The 18,366-nt window shown below is 45.3% G+C and overlaps 2 protein-coding genes across 3 annotated transcripts in view; both read left to right on the plus strand.

Annotated features, from left to right (window-relative positions):
* The first annotated feature begins 21 nt into the window (after window positions 1–21).
* On the plus strand, window positions 22–13,058 carry LOC114844259 (E3 ubiquitin-protein ligase MARCHF6-like). 2 transcript variants are annotated; one of them, XM_029131477.3, is made up of 26 exons: window positions 22–262; window positions 1,091–1,190; window positions 1,305–1,378; window positions 1,464–1,607; window positions 1,902–1,974; window positions 2,180–2,360; window positions 2,579–2,813; window positions 3,025–3,086; window positions 3,378–3,410; window positions 3,852–3,903; window positions 4,017–4,075; window positions 4,143–4,223; window positions 4,410–4,478; window positions 4,551–4,625; window positions 4,755–4,889; window positions 4,969–5,088; window positions 5,531–5,631; window positions 5,730–5,867; window positions 5,944–6,139; window positions 6,215–6,284; window positions 6,383–6,564; window positions 6,639–6,773; window positions 6,864–6,953; window positions 7,115–7,247; window positions 7,986–8,121; window positions 9,202–13,058. In XM_029131477.3, exons 1-26 carry the CDS (start codon window positions 244–246, stop codon window positions 9,287–9,289), a joined length of 2,781 nt encoding a protein of 926 aa, XP_028987310.1. In that variant the 5' UTR covers window positions 22–243; the 3' UTR covers window positions 9,290–13,058. The 2 variants fall into 2 exon arrangements, with proteins under 2 accessions (XP_028987310.1, XP_028987311.1); XM_029131478.3 differs by having other exon boundaries at window positions 3,028–3,086.
* Window positions 13,059–14,440: 1,382 nt separating this feature from the next.
* The window catches only part of ankrd33bb (ankyrin repeat domain 33Bb), a 4,467-nt gene continuing 541 nt past the window's right edge, over window positions 14,441–18,366 (plus strand). The window contains exons 1-4 of the mRNA XM_029132209.3: window positions 14,441–15,837; window positions 16,905–17,034; window positions 17,455–17,759; window positions 17,832–18,360. Coding sequence (XP_028988042.1) covers window positions 15,376–15,837; window positions 16,905–17,034; window positions 17,455–17,759; window positions 17,832–18,360 — 1,426 coding nt within the window. The 5' untranslated portion in view covers window positions 14,441–15,375. The remainder of the gene's footprint in view (window positions 15,838–16,904; window positions 17,035–17,454; window positions 17,760–17,831; window positions 18,361–18,366) is intronic.

Genomic DNA, 18,366 nt, shown 5'->3' on the forward strand with positions numbered 1-18,366 from the left:
TGGCGCCATCTAGCGGTGAAAGCTACACAAACGCGTTGTTGCACGTCAGAACCGCTAGCTCATTTCTCGTGAACTAAAAAAATGCTTCATTTGGTTTGGAAAAGTTTAGTGACGGCAAAGCTGCCTGGAACCTGGACACTAAGTTGAAATGTTTACATGCAGATAACCAGCGGTCATCGCTCCTGCACCGACTGACTAACCCCGACTACGGTGGAGCAGGGCTGCTTTAGCCAGCGAGTCAAGATGGAGACCGCAGAGGAAGGTAGCTAACGTTCAAACCTGCCTTATTAGCATCAACTGGTGAAGCGGCCCGCGTGGCAGCGTCTGCGTCTCATTTGTGGCGATGCCCGGTCCCAGTAACAGATTCCGCATTTTCTCAGAAAGTGACAAGGGCTCGATGAAGTCAAAGAAACCGTTAGCTAAACGGGTTTAGCACGCTAGCTAGCCAACTGGCGTCAGCGTTAGCTTCCGTCCGTTAGCTGCCAGCTGTTGTAAATAAAAGCCAGCAAAGTGAAGTTTCAGTTTTGCCAAAACACACGTTACAGCTTCCAACAATGAGTTGGGGTCATATAACGTCCATTTCAAGCGTTAAACGTCTGCATTATGTGTAACCAAGCTAATAATATATCAAATGCTAACATTTAATAAGTTTTAACGTCTGTGTAACGTTAGTGCTGCTAAACGCATCGGTCAGCGTTGATGAGCTGTTACCACGTGTTGCTCTGTAGAAACCGTCACGGTTTCAGAGCTCTTTATTCTCCTGGAACGGAATGGATAAACTTCAGATTCAAGCAATGTGATAACCGATTATGACGATCCCTGTTATAGAAAAGTGCTCCTGAATGTCATTGTCAGTCACTAACGGTTATGTGCCTGTATCTCTGCTAATCACCGCTAATCCCGGGATTAGTGCGTGTCCAGTTTAAGTTTATGACCAGGTGTCATGGAGTCACCTGTGCTCCCACATGTGCTACAGGTTCATATTTGGGCATCACCCTGTGTGCGAGTGTTCACGTCTTTAAAATCACTGAAATAAATGAATATAGCAGCATATTCTCAGCTCCAGATGTGTGTTGTTTGTGGACTGTAGCGGACATCTGCCGCGTGTGTCGTTCAGAGGGGACCCAGGAAAAGCCGCTCTATCACCCGTGTGTTTGCACTGGCAGCATCAAGTTCATCCATCAGGAATGGTACGTGACCTTGTACCTCAGGGCTGTGCATGAAGGAAGGTCCTTGGGCACAGAGTGCAAGTGATGGGCGCTTCCACGTTTTGGAGACTGAACCCGTTATGCCTGTTTTCACAGCTTACTACAATGGTTGAAACACAGCAGAAAAGAATACTGTGAACTGTGCAAACACAGGTTTGCATTTACGCCAAGTAAGTCTGGATTTAAATCACTTTTGATCAGTATGTCAGATGTATACAGTAACTAACAGTCTCCCATGTGCTTGTTCCCCATTAGTTTACTCTCCAGACATGCCCTCTCGCTTGCCCGCGCATGACATTTTTGCAGGGCTCATCTCCAGTATTGGAACCGCCATCAGATACTGGTTCCACTACACGCTGGTGGCCTTTGCCTGGCTTGGCGTGGTGCCTCTGACAGCATGTAAGTCCCACCATTCAAATTTAAGACGGTAAAAGATGTTCATCATCAGTTGACCTATTTATTATTTTCTTGAACTACATATTGAAATCTTATCTTCTGATCACCTGTTTGCCACAAACAAGGCTTTCCTGCCAAAACAAACACTGAATTATTAGTTTGTCTGTTTTTGGTTTCAGGGTTCTGTCTCATTTTTAAAATTGCTGTTAATTTAACTTCAGTGTCACACTAGTCACTAGTTACTGAATTTACTGTGGATTAGTTATTGGTTAACATAACTGTTTACTTTCCTCACAGGTCGAATCTACAAGTGTTTATTTACTGGCTCTGTGAGCTCTCTTCTTACTCTCCCATTAGATATGCTTTCAACGTAAGTTTGACTTTTTCTGAAACTAAACTTCCATCCTGATTTTCCCATTTGTTTTTGTCCATTAGTTTCTCATCTTACACTGCATTCATTTTAGCTCAAGGTATATTACATTTAAATAATCCCTCATGCTGTCTTTTTAGCCCTTTGGCTTGTTCATCTCATTGTACTGAAGCTTAAAACAGTAATAAAACCTTCCTTCCTGCAGACAAAACCTGCTTGCGGACTGCCTTCAGGGTTGTTTTGTAGTCACTTGCACTCTGTGCGCCTTCATCAGCCTGGTGTGGCTCAGAGAGCAGATTGTTCATGGTGGTGCCCCTCAGTGGTTAGACCAGAATCAACCCCCACTGGTTCCCAACCAGCCTGATGGCCCTGCACCAGCTAATGCTGTAAGTTCAACTCTATTCCATTACCACGATGTGTCCTTTTCTAGCTGCATGAAGTAAAACATCTAGTGTGCTGTGCCGACCACTCTGAGGAGTTCAGAGAGATTAGTTTCAGAGCTTTTGTCCCGTTTATATTTACAGTAGTGCTGCCAAAACACAAGAAACCCCTCTTAAGCTAACACACTTTGGAAACCCGGTGACCTAAGCTTCATTTGATTCAGGTTCCCAATGACGGAGACAATGCCCAAGCTGCTGCAGATGCCGCGGCAGCGCTGCCCCTTGCTGATCCTGCTGCAGATGGACTAGGTCCTGCAAATCCAGGTGAGCCCGGTAACCAGGGAGACGGAGAAGAACTGGATGATGACGATGAAGATGACGATGGGGAGGATGATGACGATGAGGAGGATGACGAAGGCAGAGAAGAGGATGGTGCTGATGCTAACAATGGAGGACAAGGTCAATGTCGGCATAAAACAGCACTTGGTTCTACTGTTGTTGTATTGGTTTGATCATGTAACTGTGTTCCCAATCTTTGTTTTACAATACTATGGTAAAGATCTGTGTTATCCCATTGTACAGTTCACTGAAATATGGTTACAGAGTGAAATTGTCACCGTACATAGATGGTGACTTTACTGTTTCAAATGCTTCTGATTGTTCTTTTCAGAAGATTTGAACTGGAATGCTCTGGAGTGGGACCGTGCTGCAGAGGAACTGACCTGGGAAAGAGTGGGGATCAATTTCCTCTTTTTTTATTGTTGTTATATTTTACTCTTGTCTTTTATATATTCATCTTTGTTTCCTGCTTCTTTTTAAATAACGTAGGAAAGTGTAAATTGGGTAGCTGATAATTGGTGGATGAATTAAGTGTTTCTGTGGTTTGCTAAAGCGGCACTCTGGAGTTTGTTCTTGTTGTTTGTATTGATAGAAAGTAGTTTTTCCAAGATGAACAGCTTCTATAGTAAACAAGTAAACAAGAAAAAGGGACCCTTCTGACACGGTTGTGTGTTTATGTCCTAGATGCTGGGTCTGGATGGCTCTCTAGTTTTTTTGGTGAGTACACATGCACGTGTTCTACTCTTTGACATGGTGTGCAATTTGCTCTATATTACAAGATATGGGCTATTTTATGCAACATCAGCCTAGAAGCCAAGAGTCACTCACTCTCAAATTAAGGTCGTTTTGTGTGGCAAATTAAACTGTTAATAAAAATATTAATAATTCTTTTTGTTTCTGAGCCAAAACCTTTTGCCTTTTGTTCCAAAAGCCAAGAATAACGGTATAATACAGTTAGAAATTTGCTAATCGTAACTAAGTTTTAGGCAGATGGTTGTTTTTGAATGTTTGAGGCTTTGCATTCAGACTGCATTGTACCCTTCATGTGAAGGGAAAGTCAATGTTGCACTGCTACAACTGTCAGAATCTGACAGAATACAGAGGCAGAAATGGGGATGCCGTCAGAGCAACATGTTTGTGTGTGATTTATTTTTTCAGGAGCATGTGTTCTGGGTGGTGTCCCTCAACACACTCTTCATCCTCGTCTTTGGTAAGTTAAACCTGCTCCATAGGGATGTTAGGAAAACTTATTTTCTTTGTGAAATTTAGTTCAGACACAACTACGGACAGTACACAGTAACTTCTGTTTGCCTCTACCCTCAGCTTTTTGCCCGTATCACATTGGCCATTTCTCTGTGGTTGGAATGGGGTTTGAAGACTGTGTAAGTGACAGCGACACATGTGGACACTTGTGTTTTTTTTGCATTGATTATTTATTTATGTTTGCAGATCAAAGCTTCACACTTCGATGGCCTCATCACCACCATCCTGGGCTACATCCTCCTGGCTGGAGCTCTTATAGTCTGCCATGTATCCTTCTTAATGGTTGAATCATCTAATGTGAATTAAATATAAAGGTTAAATAACCACAGTACCATGTATTCCTAATAGTGAAGATGCTATTTGACTATTCATACAAGAAGCCAAAGGTTCAGGTTGTCGGCCTGAATACTTTAATTATCTCATGTGTTGGTTCCTTAACTGTGCCTCTTTCAGACGCTGGCTGCGTTAGTGAAGTTCCAGCGATCCAAACGCCTCCTGGGCGTCTGCTACATTGTTGTCAAGGTAAACTATTATTATATTATGATTGGATGAATTAAGATGATTGCTAATACACTGGATTTGTATTTGTTGCAGGTGTCTCTTCTTGTTGTCATGGAGATAGGCTTGTTTCCACTGATCTGTGGTTGGTGGCTTGATATTTGTTCACTGGTAAGACTTTAATGTGAAGCACACTGTTCACTGACATTTAATCTTAATCGGTTTAAATGCAAATGAAGCATTCTGCACAAATGTGATTATTGGAGCAGTTTATTAAAACAGTTCTTTTATCCATTATAGGAGATGTTTGATGCCACTCTTAAAGACAGGGAGCAGAGTTTTGACTCTGCTCCTGGTACCACCATGTTTCTGCACTGGCTGGTCGGGATGGTCTACGTCTTCTACTTTGCCTCTTTCATCTTACTGCTCAGAGAGGTATAGTGGAGCACAGCCACTCACAGTCATGAATGCTATTCACAGCATTCTAAATGTCTAATTTTCTCTTTGTGTACAGGTGCTCCGGCCTGGTGTGCTGTGGTTCCTGAGGAACCTGAATGATCCAGACTTCAACCCGGTCCAAGAAATGATCCACCTGCCCATTTACAGACATCTCCGAAGGTTTATTCTCTCTGTGGTAAATATCTTTCATACAAAGCCCAACTTTCAGTTTTAACATTAATTATGGGACATTTTTAATCAAAAAAGTACTAGTTGTTATGGACGCCATCAATTTCAGGTCTAGATATCATCAGTGGAGTGGAGATTCAAGTTTACAAAAGTCTAAACCAAAGGGACCCAGTCTGATGAAACTTATTTAAAAAATCGCATGTGGCTGTTATGTAATAATGTATGTTATATGTACTTGTCTGTATTTATGAATAGGACCATGTCTGTGTTATATCAGCTGTTTTTGTTTCAATTATTTGTCTAGGAAGTTTTTAGTTAAATTGTGTCCTAAGTGCATGTCCAATAAAGGTCTGTAATATGATTTAATACTTAAGTGTGTGTGTGTGTGAGGAGGGGCACAACTACAAGGTTTGTGTGTAAGGTGTGATTGTGTGTGTTTAAATTTCCAGGTGGTGTTTGGTTCCATCGTTTTACTGATGCTTTGGCTTCCTGTTAGAATAATCAAGGTGCTCTTCCCGGCCTTCCTGCCGTATAACGTCATGCTTTACAGGTACGCGACACAATAAACTAAATTTTAGAGTTCAGGTGGCGCTGGTGATGGTGTGTGGATATAAGTTGTGTGATTGTATTCACTTGTTTTCACTGCAGTGACGCTCCTGTTAGTGAGCTGTCGTTGGAGCTGCTGCTGCTTCAGGTTGTTCTGCCAGCCTTGTTGGAGCAGGGTCACACTCGCCAGTGGCTCAAACGACTTGTTCATGCTTGGACATTTACAGCTGGATATATGCTGTAGGCTGAAGACAAACACACACATGAATATTATGCATGTGTAGATTCTGTAATAACAGTTTAAATGGCTCCTCAGTGACCTACACTCATACCTCCTGGGGGACCACGAAGACACTGACAACCAGCCAAACAACAACCCTCCTGGTCGCCATAACAACAACCGCATTCCCGGCCTAGGGGAGGGTCTACATGCTGCTCATCAGGCCATTCTGCAGCAGGGTGGTCCTGTAGGGTTCCAGCCATATCACCGGCCCATTAACTTCCCACTCAAGGTGAAAAACACTGTTCTAGTTAAGGTCATGTTTAAACATGACATGATTATTTTAACTTTTTTTCTCTTTGTTCAGATCATCATGCTGGTTGTCTTTATGTGTGTGACGCTCTTGTTGGCCAGTCTTATCTGCCTAACACTGCCTGGTAAGTCACAAACAGGCAGCCCTGCTTACTTGGTTCTGTTTCTGTTCTTTTGTAATCCCTCCCACTTCTACTCTTATGCCGTGTTCCTCTGTTCTCAGTATGTGTGGGTCGCTGGCTGATGTCTTTCTGGATGGGCAATGCTATGGTGCATGAGCTGTACACAGCAGCTAGTGGTCTGTACGTCTGCTGGGTGTCCATTCGAGCTGCCACAGTGATGCTGTCCTGGATGCCGCAAGGACGGACTGTCATCATGCTCAAAGTCCATGAGTGGACGCTCCTGGTAAGATGGATGTCTCTGTGGACCTTCCAGCTAAAAACCTACTGAATATTAAAGTGAAGCTGTTTTGTAATCAGATTCTGAAAACCGTTGTGGTGGCACTGCTGTTGGCTGGAATGATCCCTCTGCTTTTGGGTCTGCTCTTCGAGCTGGTTGTAGTTGCTCCTCTCAGAGTCCCACTGGACCAGACACCGCTCTTCTATCCTTGGCAGGTAGGACTTTGCATTCAAAAGCAGTGTCTGTACGTTGGTGGTTTCTCTGTCGTGTGTGTTTGTTCATTTTTTGTTTTTTTGGTCTCGCAGGACTGGGCGCTGGGTGTGCTCCACGCTAAAATCATTGCAGCCATCACATTGATGGGACCTCAGTGGTGGCTCAAAACTGTCATAGAACAGGTCAGACAGTGGTTTATATGGTCTCTCCTATGCTACAACAGTAGGTTGTATTATTCGCTCTGTTTGTTGAGTGAAACCCTTGTATGGCAGTCTAAGGTATAATTCTGTCAGGTTTTTGATTGCGATAAAGAACTTCACTGACCTGTCTGTTCCTGCTGTAGGTGTACGCGAACGGGATCCGAAACATCGACCTCCATTTTATTGTGCGAAGACTCGCTGCTCCAGTCATCTGCGTCCTCCTGTTGTCTCTTTGCCTGCCCTACACCATCTCTAAAGGTGTTACACCACTACTCGGTAAGTGAAGCTGCTGAGACTGATCACAGTTTACATGTGGACTCGAGTGCACAGGTCCACTTCTGTCCACATTTTGTTATGTCCATTGTTTTGTCAAAGGTTCCACACGTGATTTGTTGTGTTTCTCCCATTTTTTTAATGTTGGAAATAGCATGTTTACAATAATAGTGGGACAGCCAACACCAGGACCTGTGTATCCAACCACAGCCAGCGGAGGTAGTGGAGGATGTTGTCTCCCTCCTACAGTGTTTTTGTCACCTCCATTTTATTTTGTTCAGTTGTAATAATAAAATAGTTTCAAAGCTGACCAAGGAATTAGTTTAACTACTGTATGTAAAGACAATAATCTGTTAGACATAATGAGTGTAAAGTTTAAAAAAATACCCACTTTGTTGCGTTGTAAGAACGTACACTAAAACTAAACTTATTTGATCTATGTTTTATGTTAAGTACTAAAACAGGAACTTTGGCAAACAAAGTAAATCAGGCAGTTTCTTGGTGATTTGTATACAGTCACCGTTTGCAGTGCTTTGTATGCATAGGCAGCCCAAGACTCCAAAAGCCATGGGTAAAACTAAAATTGGTGTTGATTAGGATAACAATTGAATTTAAAGAACCAATTTATCCAGACCTTCCAAGTGTTGTGTGGAAATAAGGGTCTGAGTCATTGTACGACAAATTGTTTGTTTTAACTTTCTTTCCTCCACCCCCACGTCCCTCTCTGTACCCTCTGTACAGGTGTTCAGCCAGAGATGCAGATGCTGGTGGAGAGGAGGATTTATCCATTTCTGCTCATGGTGGTCACTCTGCTGGCCATTCTGTCCTTCCAGATACGACAGTTCAAACGCTTATATGAACACATCAAAAACGACAAGTCAGTACACAACTGTATTTCCTTTGCACACGTGCCTTCCTACGTTCCTTTATACTTTTGTAAAATGTAAAATTATGGTAATGTCTAGTGATTTGTTAAAACCACACATTAATCATCCTCTGACATGAAGCAATTTTTTCAGTCTACATCAAAAGTAAGAGCTTGGTTTATGACAAAATGATCAAAAGATCAACATTTCAGCCTTTATTTTTCCGTATTTATAGTTGGATCTAAAACAGACCAAGATGTAGTACCTTTCTTTTTAACTCACCCATTTTCTCAAGTAAAGGGCTTAAATCTCTTCAGTCCCAGTGGGTCATTGTCTGCTGCACGATGAAGGATCTAAGTTTGGTTGCTTCTTACCTTAACGAGGCAGACAAAATGTTTCTGTCGTCATGCGTTACATTATATGTGAGGATTAATGAAAAAGCCATGCAAGTCCAAGCCTTGACATTACCTTCACTGTTTCATTAATGAGCTTTTATCTTTATGTATCATCGTCTCTGTCTCATCAGTCTAAAAATTGTTGAATTTCAGCCAGGTCGTTTTATTCCTCCTCCTGAGTGGTTTCCATTTTGTGCTCAGCCTCTCCTAAAGGATGCAGCCTGCCATAATTTACCAAAGTTAAAAGGACTGACTTGAATTTACATACAAGAAAGGGTAAAGGGAAACCTTATATTATGATATAATGGATTTATTGCAAATCAGCATTACGCGTTCTCCTCCCCGTCCTTTCACACGCTTGTCGATCCTTAACTTTCGGGATTTTGGCCTTTGCATAAAATGGTCAAACTTGTTCCAAGGCAACATTGACTGCTTCAAACCGTAGTAGACTGAACCTGGCCTTGTAATAAAGCAGAGACCTCAGTATCTGATGACTGATTGGAAACCCGGCACCAGTGATGATGGAATCATCCCTGTTGAATCTGGATCCAAGGCCATCCAGCATTTTGCATTCACTTGCATTGTGATCAGAATGTGCAGAACTGCACTACTTCTGGGGCGCTGCTGCTATAACTGAAGGATAATGTAAATGTGACAACCTTTTGAAGCAACTACTCATTTGTGTGTCTCTTCCAGATATCTGGTTGGACAACGTCTGGTGAACTACGAACGTAAGGCTGAGAGGAGCACGGCCACATCCTACAGCGCCACCTCCAGGAGCTGAACCAGCTGCAGGATCAGAGAACGTGATGGGAGCTGTGTGCTGAAACCCTGTGTGTCCTTCCTGCTCTCCCTCAACCTCACACGCACCTGTTATCGTTTGGACTGTGCGGTCGTCACGTAAAGCACCATCATCTCCTGCAGTTTCAGGTTTGGGAGACAAAAGCCAAAATTCTCCAACCTCGGTACTGACAGAAATTTGAATTTCCTAACAAGATTGTTTCCAGCCTGTAAAAATAACACTACTGAAACTCAACAGAACCACAGACGTCCGTCCTATCAAATCGAATGGTGTTGGGTTTTTTTTTTGTCTTTGCTGCAGCTGATTTTTAAGTTGTACTTTATTTTAGTGAGACCTGAGCTGAAGTCAGTTCAGTTGAGCATAGGTTTTACCTCAGATTGTGCTTCCGTTTGGATGGTTGTTGTGATTTGTCTAGGTCACACCGAGTCTCAAGGTTTTCATAGCTGTGGATGAACTGTTTGCATTGTGAGGGGTGTGGCCCTGTAGATTTGTCTTGATGAGAGAAAGCTTCTCAGTAATAAGGAGGGACATACATGATGTAGCAATGTTATTGTATTTGAGGATTTAGTCAATGAGTTTTATTGCTTTTCCAGGTAAGATGTTGGATAATGCTGAGGAAGTTTTTAAAGTGAAGATTTGGAAAAAGACTAATACAGTATGCAGATGCAACCCAGCGTTTTTATTGAAGATGTTTTCCTGTTGTCTTTGTGGCAGTGATCTGCCACCTTCTTTTAACTGACAGACCTGTGTTGCTGCTGATTAGCTGTTCACACATTTACCTGTCCTTGTTTTATGTACCGTTAGGACATCTCTCTTAGCCGCCATCACCGCTGAGCTCATGACATGATTGACAGTGATTTAGTATATAGCAGTGTAACAGTTGCCTATAGCCTTAGTAGTTTTACACAGGTCTTCAGGTGCTGGAGCAACTGTGTGAAAGCTTAAATGTTACCATTCATAACGTTGGTGTTACAAAAAGAGATGTTCACATCATTGAAAGAATTACACTGCAGAAACTAGTGTGTATAATGAGCTGTTACTAAATGCCTACAACAACCAGCATAGCTAAGGTTTATCACTGAATGAAACCAGTCACATGATCTATGGTGCTAATTAAGCAGTTAAAGGAATACTTTGGAATTTTAATACAATATTCAGGATCCCAACCACAGCACATGCACCTGTGATTACTTGATTGTACCTTTTCGCCAGGAGTGTTTTAAAAAAAAAAACACTTCTCCACTGGATGATGTCTTCATTTCCATGTGTGGTCCTATCATTATCATTATTATTGTTATTTTATTTATTTATTTTATATATGCATACATACACATAATGTGCTGAATGGGGGGGGGCTTTTAAAGTAATTTAACTTTTAAAGCAAACAGAATAGTAACTGGTTCCTACATTTCCCATAATGCAATGTCGTTTTCTATCTACCCACATTCATATTTCACATCTTCAGGTTGTAATGCTAACCCTGATAACATCAGTCATACACTGTGTACTATTTTCCCATCATTGTTTAGCCCTTTTTAAAACAAGTCTGCAACATGAGAAGCATAGGTGAAAAACTGTCATTGCTTATGTACAATAATCTTTACACAAGAAGCATCCTGAGGATGACAGACATCATTCTCAGTCCAGGCTCTTTAATTGGGGTATCAGTGCAGTTTGATATTGGCGGGTTTTCCTACAGCGGTTGGCCAAGTGAAGTTTTTCTCCAGCCTTGAATGTGCTGGAGCAGCTTGTTCACATTTGTACTTCTGGGGGAATCGGTATGATTTCAAGTAAATAACACAATAGTGGAAAAAGAACAGCAGCAGCGTGTGATGGTCCTGCTCCTCTTTCTGTTCCTCAGGTCTCTAAAATTCAATTTCAGTGGAAAATTTTACTTGGAAATTGAAAGTAGGGCATGAATGTGACTGCCACTAATCTAAGGGTAAAATTCAATCTAAATCATGAATATTATTCCTGCTGGGTTCAAATGGTAGCGGTGAGACTAATCTGAGAAGTCTCTACTGACGAGTGAATTCCAGAGTCCTCAGAAGTGACTTCCATCGTGTTGATCCGGTGTCTGAATATGCTGCTCCTCTGCATCCTGCATCTCTCTCTCTCTTTGATCTTCCACTCACTATCTTCTGACTCCATGTGGGAGCCGAGTAGGTAGCGGCACTCGGAGTTGCTCCCTTTGATCTGCTTGGCTCCTTCATAAGAGATGAGTTTGTCACTTTGGGCTTTTGTTTCAGCCTTTTCGTGGAGATGCGTGCGGAGTGTGCCTTCAGGCAGCCGATGAGGGGAGCAGGAGCTGTCTGAGCTCACTGTGGAGGTGTGTTGATGTGTAGGAGAGGAATACATCAGCTACAGCAGGATGTACTGTATGCATCACGTGTACTGACATTTTGCACCAGTTTGACTACAGATACTTTACAAAGCACACTTGTGTAATTACTTGTTTATTTCCACAAATAGGAATTTGAATTCATGAATCCACATCGGTTAAATATGTTGTGCTGTTGTAAACCTACAGTATATTTATCTTGATATGATGATGAACCTTAATTGAGGCGTCACCTGAAAAGTACCAGGTACCAGTTATTCTCAACTTCTGCATGATGTAAAACTAAAACAACACTGGCAGTAGCACGAGGTGGGGAAAATTTGTCTCGCTTCACTCAAATTCATTTTTGTGCCTAAGCGAGAACCTACGCGAAGGACAGCACAAACTAAAACTTTACATTTTCTTCTTGCATTAAATCACGTCACAGTTAAGTATGGGGATGGGAAAACCACATGCATACACAGCAATTTAACATTGATTAGGTTAGAACAGCGACACACGTCTCAAGGCTCTGATGAATGTGAAGCCATGACGATACATGGTTAGTTTGTCTTTAAAACTGGAAATGAGAGAAACGGGTACAAGGTGACAGAATCCAGGAGCTCACAGTTGAGCAGGTTATGTCTTATCTGTTTTATATGTTTAAATGAGGTACAGGTTTATAATGGGTTAACTAGATGCAAAGGAGTTTTTAAACTCCCCTAAACTCCCTCCTCTGTTGGTGTTTTCAAAGTGATGCTTTATCATTATCCCATAAGATGTTCCAGTGCTTATGATTGGAACAAGCCCAAGTCCTACTTTGATCTTTTTTTCTTTAAATCTTAGAGATGTTTTGTATTTTTTTCATTACAAACTGATGGTAGTTTTTTTTTTTTTTAAAAGCATTTTTTTTTAATTTGTTGCACTTTATCACACAGTTTATCACAGCAGTCATTTCAGAATTCATTGCAACACAGTTAACATTGCTGTTTTTCTGTCCATGCTTTTATTTTGTCTTCACCTGTTCTAGGAGGTGTCAGTATTTGACTGCGATAACTGCACAACAGGTTTTTCTTAAACGGTGGATTGAAGTTTTGCTTTGGTTTTTAACGCTGCGTTCGTTTTAGACATGTTTCATTGTATGTTTTTGGTAAATGTAAAATGCTCCTTTTATTCTCATGGATCGTGATTTACACTGACTTTAGTGCTAACAGCTGTAGTGCTGCTGCGTGGAATGCTATAAAGTGACCTTTTGGTGTCCTTGAACGAAGCTGAACACTTAAAATTTTAGTTTTGAATTTCAATTTCTAGAAGCAAATGATTTCTATTTTTATATGTGCAAAACAGGCAGTGGCATGTACTGTAACATAAATACTAAGTTTCATTAATCGTTGTCTGGTCATTTGAAAAAAATAAATGGTTGTGATGAAGGCTTTGACTGTGCAGTCTTTGTTTTTGATCTTAAACATAGGGGCTGCTTCTGCTATTGCAGAATGAGTAGAAGCATCTGAATAAAGTACGTGGGCGAGCTGTACTGTTTACAAATTGATGGCGATCGCTTTAAAGCTTCTGACAGACAAAAATACGGACAAGTTTAGCTAAAAAATGTAAAAAAACTTTAAATTAAATTAAACTTTTTAGATAATTTGATAAAGTAAAGAAAAACAGCTGTTTATTTTGTGCAAAAGCAACTCAAAAAGTAGAGGTAAGGTTTCAAAAAGCAAACTGCATTTTCAGGGGTCACTTGCAAAAACCCTGCACGTCTCGGTCTGATGTTCTGAGCGACAGTAGCAGAAACATGCAGGTAAAGTAAATGAACGTGTTTCTCAACAGAGTTCAGTTCATCTACACATAAATCAAATAAACCTTTTTAGTTTGGCTGGAAAAAGTGTCTACTCACGTTTAACTACTCATTTCAAGCAGTAGTTTGTGCTTTAGAAGACAGCAGGGTTACGTGTGTTGTTGCCACGGTTTCAACATTTAAACATAAGCACTGCGTCTACAATAAGCTGTGCTGTCAGTAAGTCTGGGCCTGTTCATCCTGTAGCAGCACCGACCGTGGAACTCGTCTAACTGTGTGTAGAATCCTGCAAACGGCTTCAGCTGCAGCTAAAAAGCAGGATGTGGAATCAAACGGTTAACGCTGAGTCTCAGCACATTAGATTTGAGTCGTGTGCAGCTGAAACAAGACGTTTGCCACCGAGCGTCAGGTCTCTGTTTGTCTCCACGTCGTCCTTAAAGCATGAAGTGCTGATTTGTTCCTTCTTAAGGAGCTCGGAGGAGATTAATGCTTTGTCACAAAGCTCTGCTTTCTGTTTCTGCTTCGGTCCAGAATGTGTTGAATCCAGGCTGTTCTCTGGCACAGATCACAGCGTTGGCACCCGCTGCAAAGACACTGCAAAAAATAACTTTGCATCTTTGAGGGGCCATGTAGGAAATAAAGTAGTTCATTGTGTAGGACAATATGTAAATCTAATAATAATGTCAGTAAATTACAGACACACATGTTGAGGTGACATCCACCAGGCACCGCTTTGTGCAGCCCATAATAGTTTGAATGAGCACTACACAGGACACAACACACGGCACCCCTGTATTAACAGGAAAACACGGCACCCAACATGACCTGAACCCGTGTGGTCCAGCGACTCCAGTCTATTCATAGTAACCGCTATATAAATGAAGTCACGTGGACAAGGAATCCAATTGTGGCCGTGCAGCGAGCAGCAGAGAACAGAGGGGGGGGGGGGGGGGGCGCTTAACCTGTGCCACTAATGCTATTAATGAAAAGATATAGAAGAATTCAAAGAATATCAGAATCTATTGATAGAATGTGGGTGTTAGGAATCACAGGTCAGTTATATAATAGTAAATGCTTTCGTATTATTATATTCGTATATAAGTAGATATTTTGCTGATTGTTTTCAGTCATTATTGCTTTGTTCCTGTGTGAATGTTTCCACGCTTTCTACAAACGCTTGTAGGTTTAGTTTTGTAACCTGAGGTTCCAGTGGAGAACGAACAGAGAAGAGCACCTAAAGGGATTAGGGAGCGTCGCCTGAACGCCTCGCGCCATTCTGTCCGTCATCAGAGCTCAGCGTTCCTCCACAGGAAACGCAGGATTAGCCGCCGCTGAGCGTCGTTTCCACTCGCAGGGACTGTTTCCAGACGGCGAATTCAGGTTCAACTCTTCATCGAGACTTCAGGAACTCAAGTCTCTGATTTGTGATGCCGTGAATGTACAGCTTCTACAAGGTGTTTTTTTGGATGGAAACTAATGATGTGACTTGTTTTGCTTTTTCAGTCTTGTCGCTGAAGTCCTAAAGCAGAAAACCTCCTTTTTTGCGGAGTCTCTTTAGTTTCGCCATCGGAGCAACTCTGCACGCGGTCGAAGGCTTCGTCCCATGGAGTTGTCAGAGACCGTAGAATCCGCGTCAGGCTGGGATTCATTGGAAAATGCCCGTCAGCAGCCGTTTCCCAGGGTGATGCTGGCAGCCGCTGTCCTGTTGGAAACAGGCCACAGACACAGGGTTTAAAGTCGGAGTGAGTGCGTGAGGGACGAGGATGCTGGGCCTCGGGGCCTGAACCCCCCCCGGACCCCCTCTGAACCCCCTCCTGAACCCACTACTGGACCCCCTCCTGATCCCACTATTGGACCCCCCCCGGACCCCCCTGGACCCCCCCAGACCCCCTTCTGGACCCCCCTGGTCCCCACAGTCAGGCCCGTGTGGGTGCGAGGGCCCTTTAAATGGTTTTAATAACGGAGACGCAGAGGGAAGGTCCGAAGGTCCAGGAGAATGGAGTGTCTGCTGGAGTTGGACCCGGGAAACCAGAGCCCAGAACCCCCGACGCGGCCGTGGACGCCCCGCTCATGTCCGTCACCAAGGTGGACGAGGACGGCGTGGAGTGCCAGGTGGACTTCACACGCAACTACTGGGAGGACGAGGACGACATCTACCAGGAGTTCGAGGAGCTGGACTTCGATGCCTTGACGGACAGCGCGGACTCGCGCAGCATCACGTCCGAGGACTCCTTTTACCCCCCGAGCCGCTCGGACGTGAGCCGCTGGCGCCGCTCGCCGAGCCTCGACAGCCCCGAGCCCATCTCCTTCTTCAAGGCCTGCTGCAGCAACAACACCATCATCGTCAGGGTCATGATCCGCCAGGGGGTGAGCGAGGAGGAGGTGAGGGAGACGGACAGGAACCGCAGAGTAAGTGTCCACACACGCGCTCCACCTCCACTTCCAAGGCCTCATTATGATGGTGCTTCAGAGTCATGTAACATTCCGCTCCCTGAGCTGCGGTGGATCCGCTTTTGCCGTCACGCCAGCTCCCGAAGCCGGAGCCAGTGAAGGTCACATCCTGAAGGCGGCCTCAGAGCTAAGCCCGAGGCGACAGATGGGGACGTGAGCCGTGACCGTCAGGAAGCAGCTTGTGTCAGGGCTCAGCCTTTAAAGGGCTTGTGTGAGCGCCGCGCGCTGATGGAGCGCAGCGGAACCAGGGTTCTGGACGGGTCCGACGTGTGAAAACCAGAACCTGACGGATCCAGTCGGAGGCGACCGGAGGCGATGTCGTATCAGAGTAGCAGTGACCTCATGTTTCTAATTGATGAATATTTGTCATTCTTGTTCACCATAGAATGAAATTAGAAACTATTTAACAGACATCAGCAGAAGTTTTGGGTTCAGACACAAGCTGAAACGTTAGTAGATCAGCTGCTCTCCACTGACTACAGGGTCGTATGAGTAGAATCCAATCACCAGTCCAAACATGAGCAGCTCTACTGTTAGTCTGAGTCCACTGGGTCGGGTTCTGCTTGGGGGCTGATGATGAACGCACATTATTTGTTTTTAGACCTTCGACCCCTTCATGGTTGTGGATGCTGGATCCCAGCTGTCAGTCAGGCAGGAGGCGAGGACACGTCGCTGGTTCAAATCCAGCACAGAGCCTCATACAGAGGCAGACAAACACGCACACACGCACGCACGCACGCACGCACGCACGCACGCACGCACGCACGCACGCACGCACACACACACACACACACACACACACACACACACACACACACACACACGGGCATGTTAGAATCCCTGATTAACGGAGCTGTGGACAGTGGGAGGAACCCAGAGGCAATGCAGCACGTGGGGGTGGGGGTTCAACTCCACCACCTGGTTGACCCTTGCTTTAGGGCACAGCTTCACTGGAGACACCACCGTTTGGGTGAATATAAGTCAAAGAGGGAGGAAGGAATGTCACTGCCTGCTTTGTGTTTCAGTCCGGTCTCATCGTGGCCTGTTACCATGGATACGTGGACGTGGTCGTCGCACTCGCCCGCTGTCCGTACCTGGACGTCAACTGGCAGGACAACGAGGGGAACACTGCACTGATCACTGCAGCACAAGCAGGTGAAGCACAGGAGCAGCGGTAATGTTTATATCAAACTAAAGCGTTGGTAGTTTGTACGAGTGTGTCCACTGCTTCTACTCACGCACCTTTGTTCCTACTGCATCGCTTTCTGTGGGCGTTTGAGCTCTGCTGCTTTTAAATCCAACAATCACCGACATTCACCGTTCCACAGTCTCGTTCCACGTAATTCTGCAGGAACCTTCGTTTCCTAGCGCTGAGGAATGAGTCCCCATCATGAAAAGGAAGCAGTGGCAGCACCTGAAGCAGCAGGTGACCCGGTCCACTCCCACTGACCCGGTCCGGTCTCAGGCTGTGGATTCCTGCTGCACCAACACATTGTGTTAATAATAATGTTGCCTACACAAACCTGAGGCGTGTGTGCGTGCGTGCGTGCGTGCGTGCGTGCGTGTTTCCCACAGGCCACGTCTTCATCTCCAACTACCTGCTGAACTACTTCCCGGGCCTGGACCTGGAGCGCAGGAACTGCCACGGCTTCACGGCCCTGATGAAGGCGGCCATGCAGGGCCGGGCCGACTGCGTGCGCTCCCTGGTTCTGGCCGGAGCAAACCTCCAGTCCCGGGACCGCGGCCGCGGCCTCACGCCCCGGGAGTGGGCGCTGTTCACGGGCCGCCACGAGACGGCGCTGCTCCTGCAGCGGCTGGCGCTCAAGCCCTGCGCCGAGCAGATCTGCGACTCCTTCTCGCTGGAGTGGCCCATGCTGCAGGTCCACAGCGCCGCCCGCCGCACCCACTCACTGGTGGCGCTTCTTCACACTGACCGCTGCTTTTTGGTGCAGGAGCTGGTGGAGCAGGCCCAGAAGCCCAGGTCCTGCTGGAGGCGCGCCATCAGCTGCCTGTCCTGCTGCCCCTATAGGTTCTACCTCAGCAACAGGGTGGCGCCGGTGGACGACGGCGTCCTGGACCACGCGGTCCGGGTCACCACCAGCCTGCGCAGCCCGCTGGTGGCCACGGCCTGCAGCACGGTGAGCCCGGGCAGCCCGCCCTGCGTGGGCAAGCGGCGCTACGCCGTGCAGGAGTACCTGCGGAGGCAGCGCGTGGCCGAGCTCCGGCGCCTGGGCCCCGACCGCCTCAACAACTACAAGCGCTTCTTCCAGAACTCCCGGGTCCTGCTGGTGCCCCGGCCCAAGGAGCGCCGCGCCAGCCTGCAGCCGCAGCTGCTCGGCAACATGGCCGCCGCGTCCTCGGGGGCCGTGCGGCGCGCCAGCCTGCTGCCGCTCAGCATGCTGCGCAGGAGCAGCGTGCGGCCCGGCCTCGTGGTGCCCAAGGTCCGGCTCTGCAAGGCCCCGGCGCCGAGCTTTGCCAGGCGTCCCG

This window comes from Betta splendens, chromosome 17 (genome assembly GCF_900634795.4).
Source record: "Betta splendens chromosome 17, fBetSpl5.4, whole genome shotgun sequence".
NCBI classification, from domain to species: Eukaryota; Metazoa; Chordata; class Actinopteri; order Anabantiformes; family Osphronemidae; genus Betta; species Betta splendens.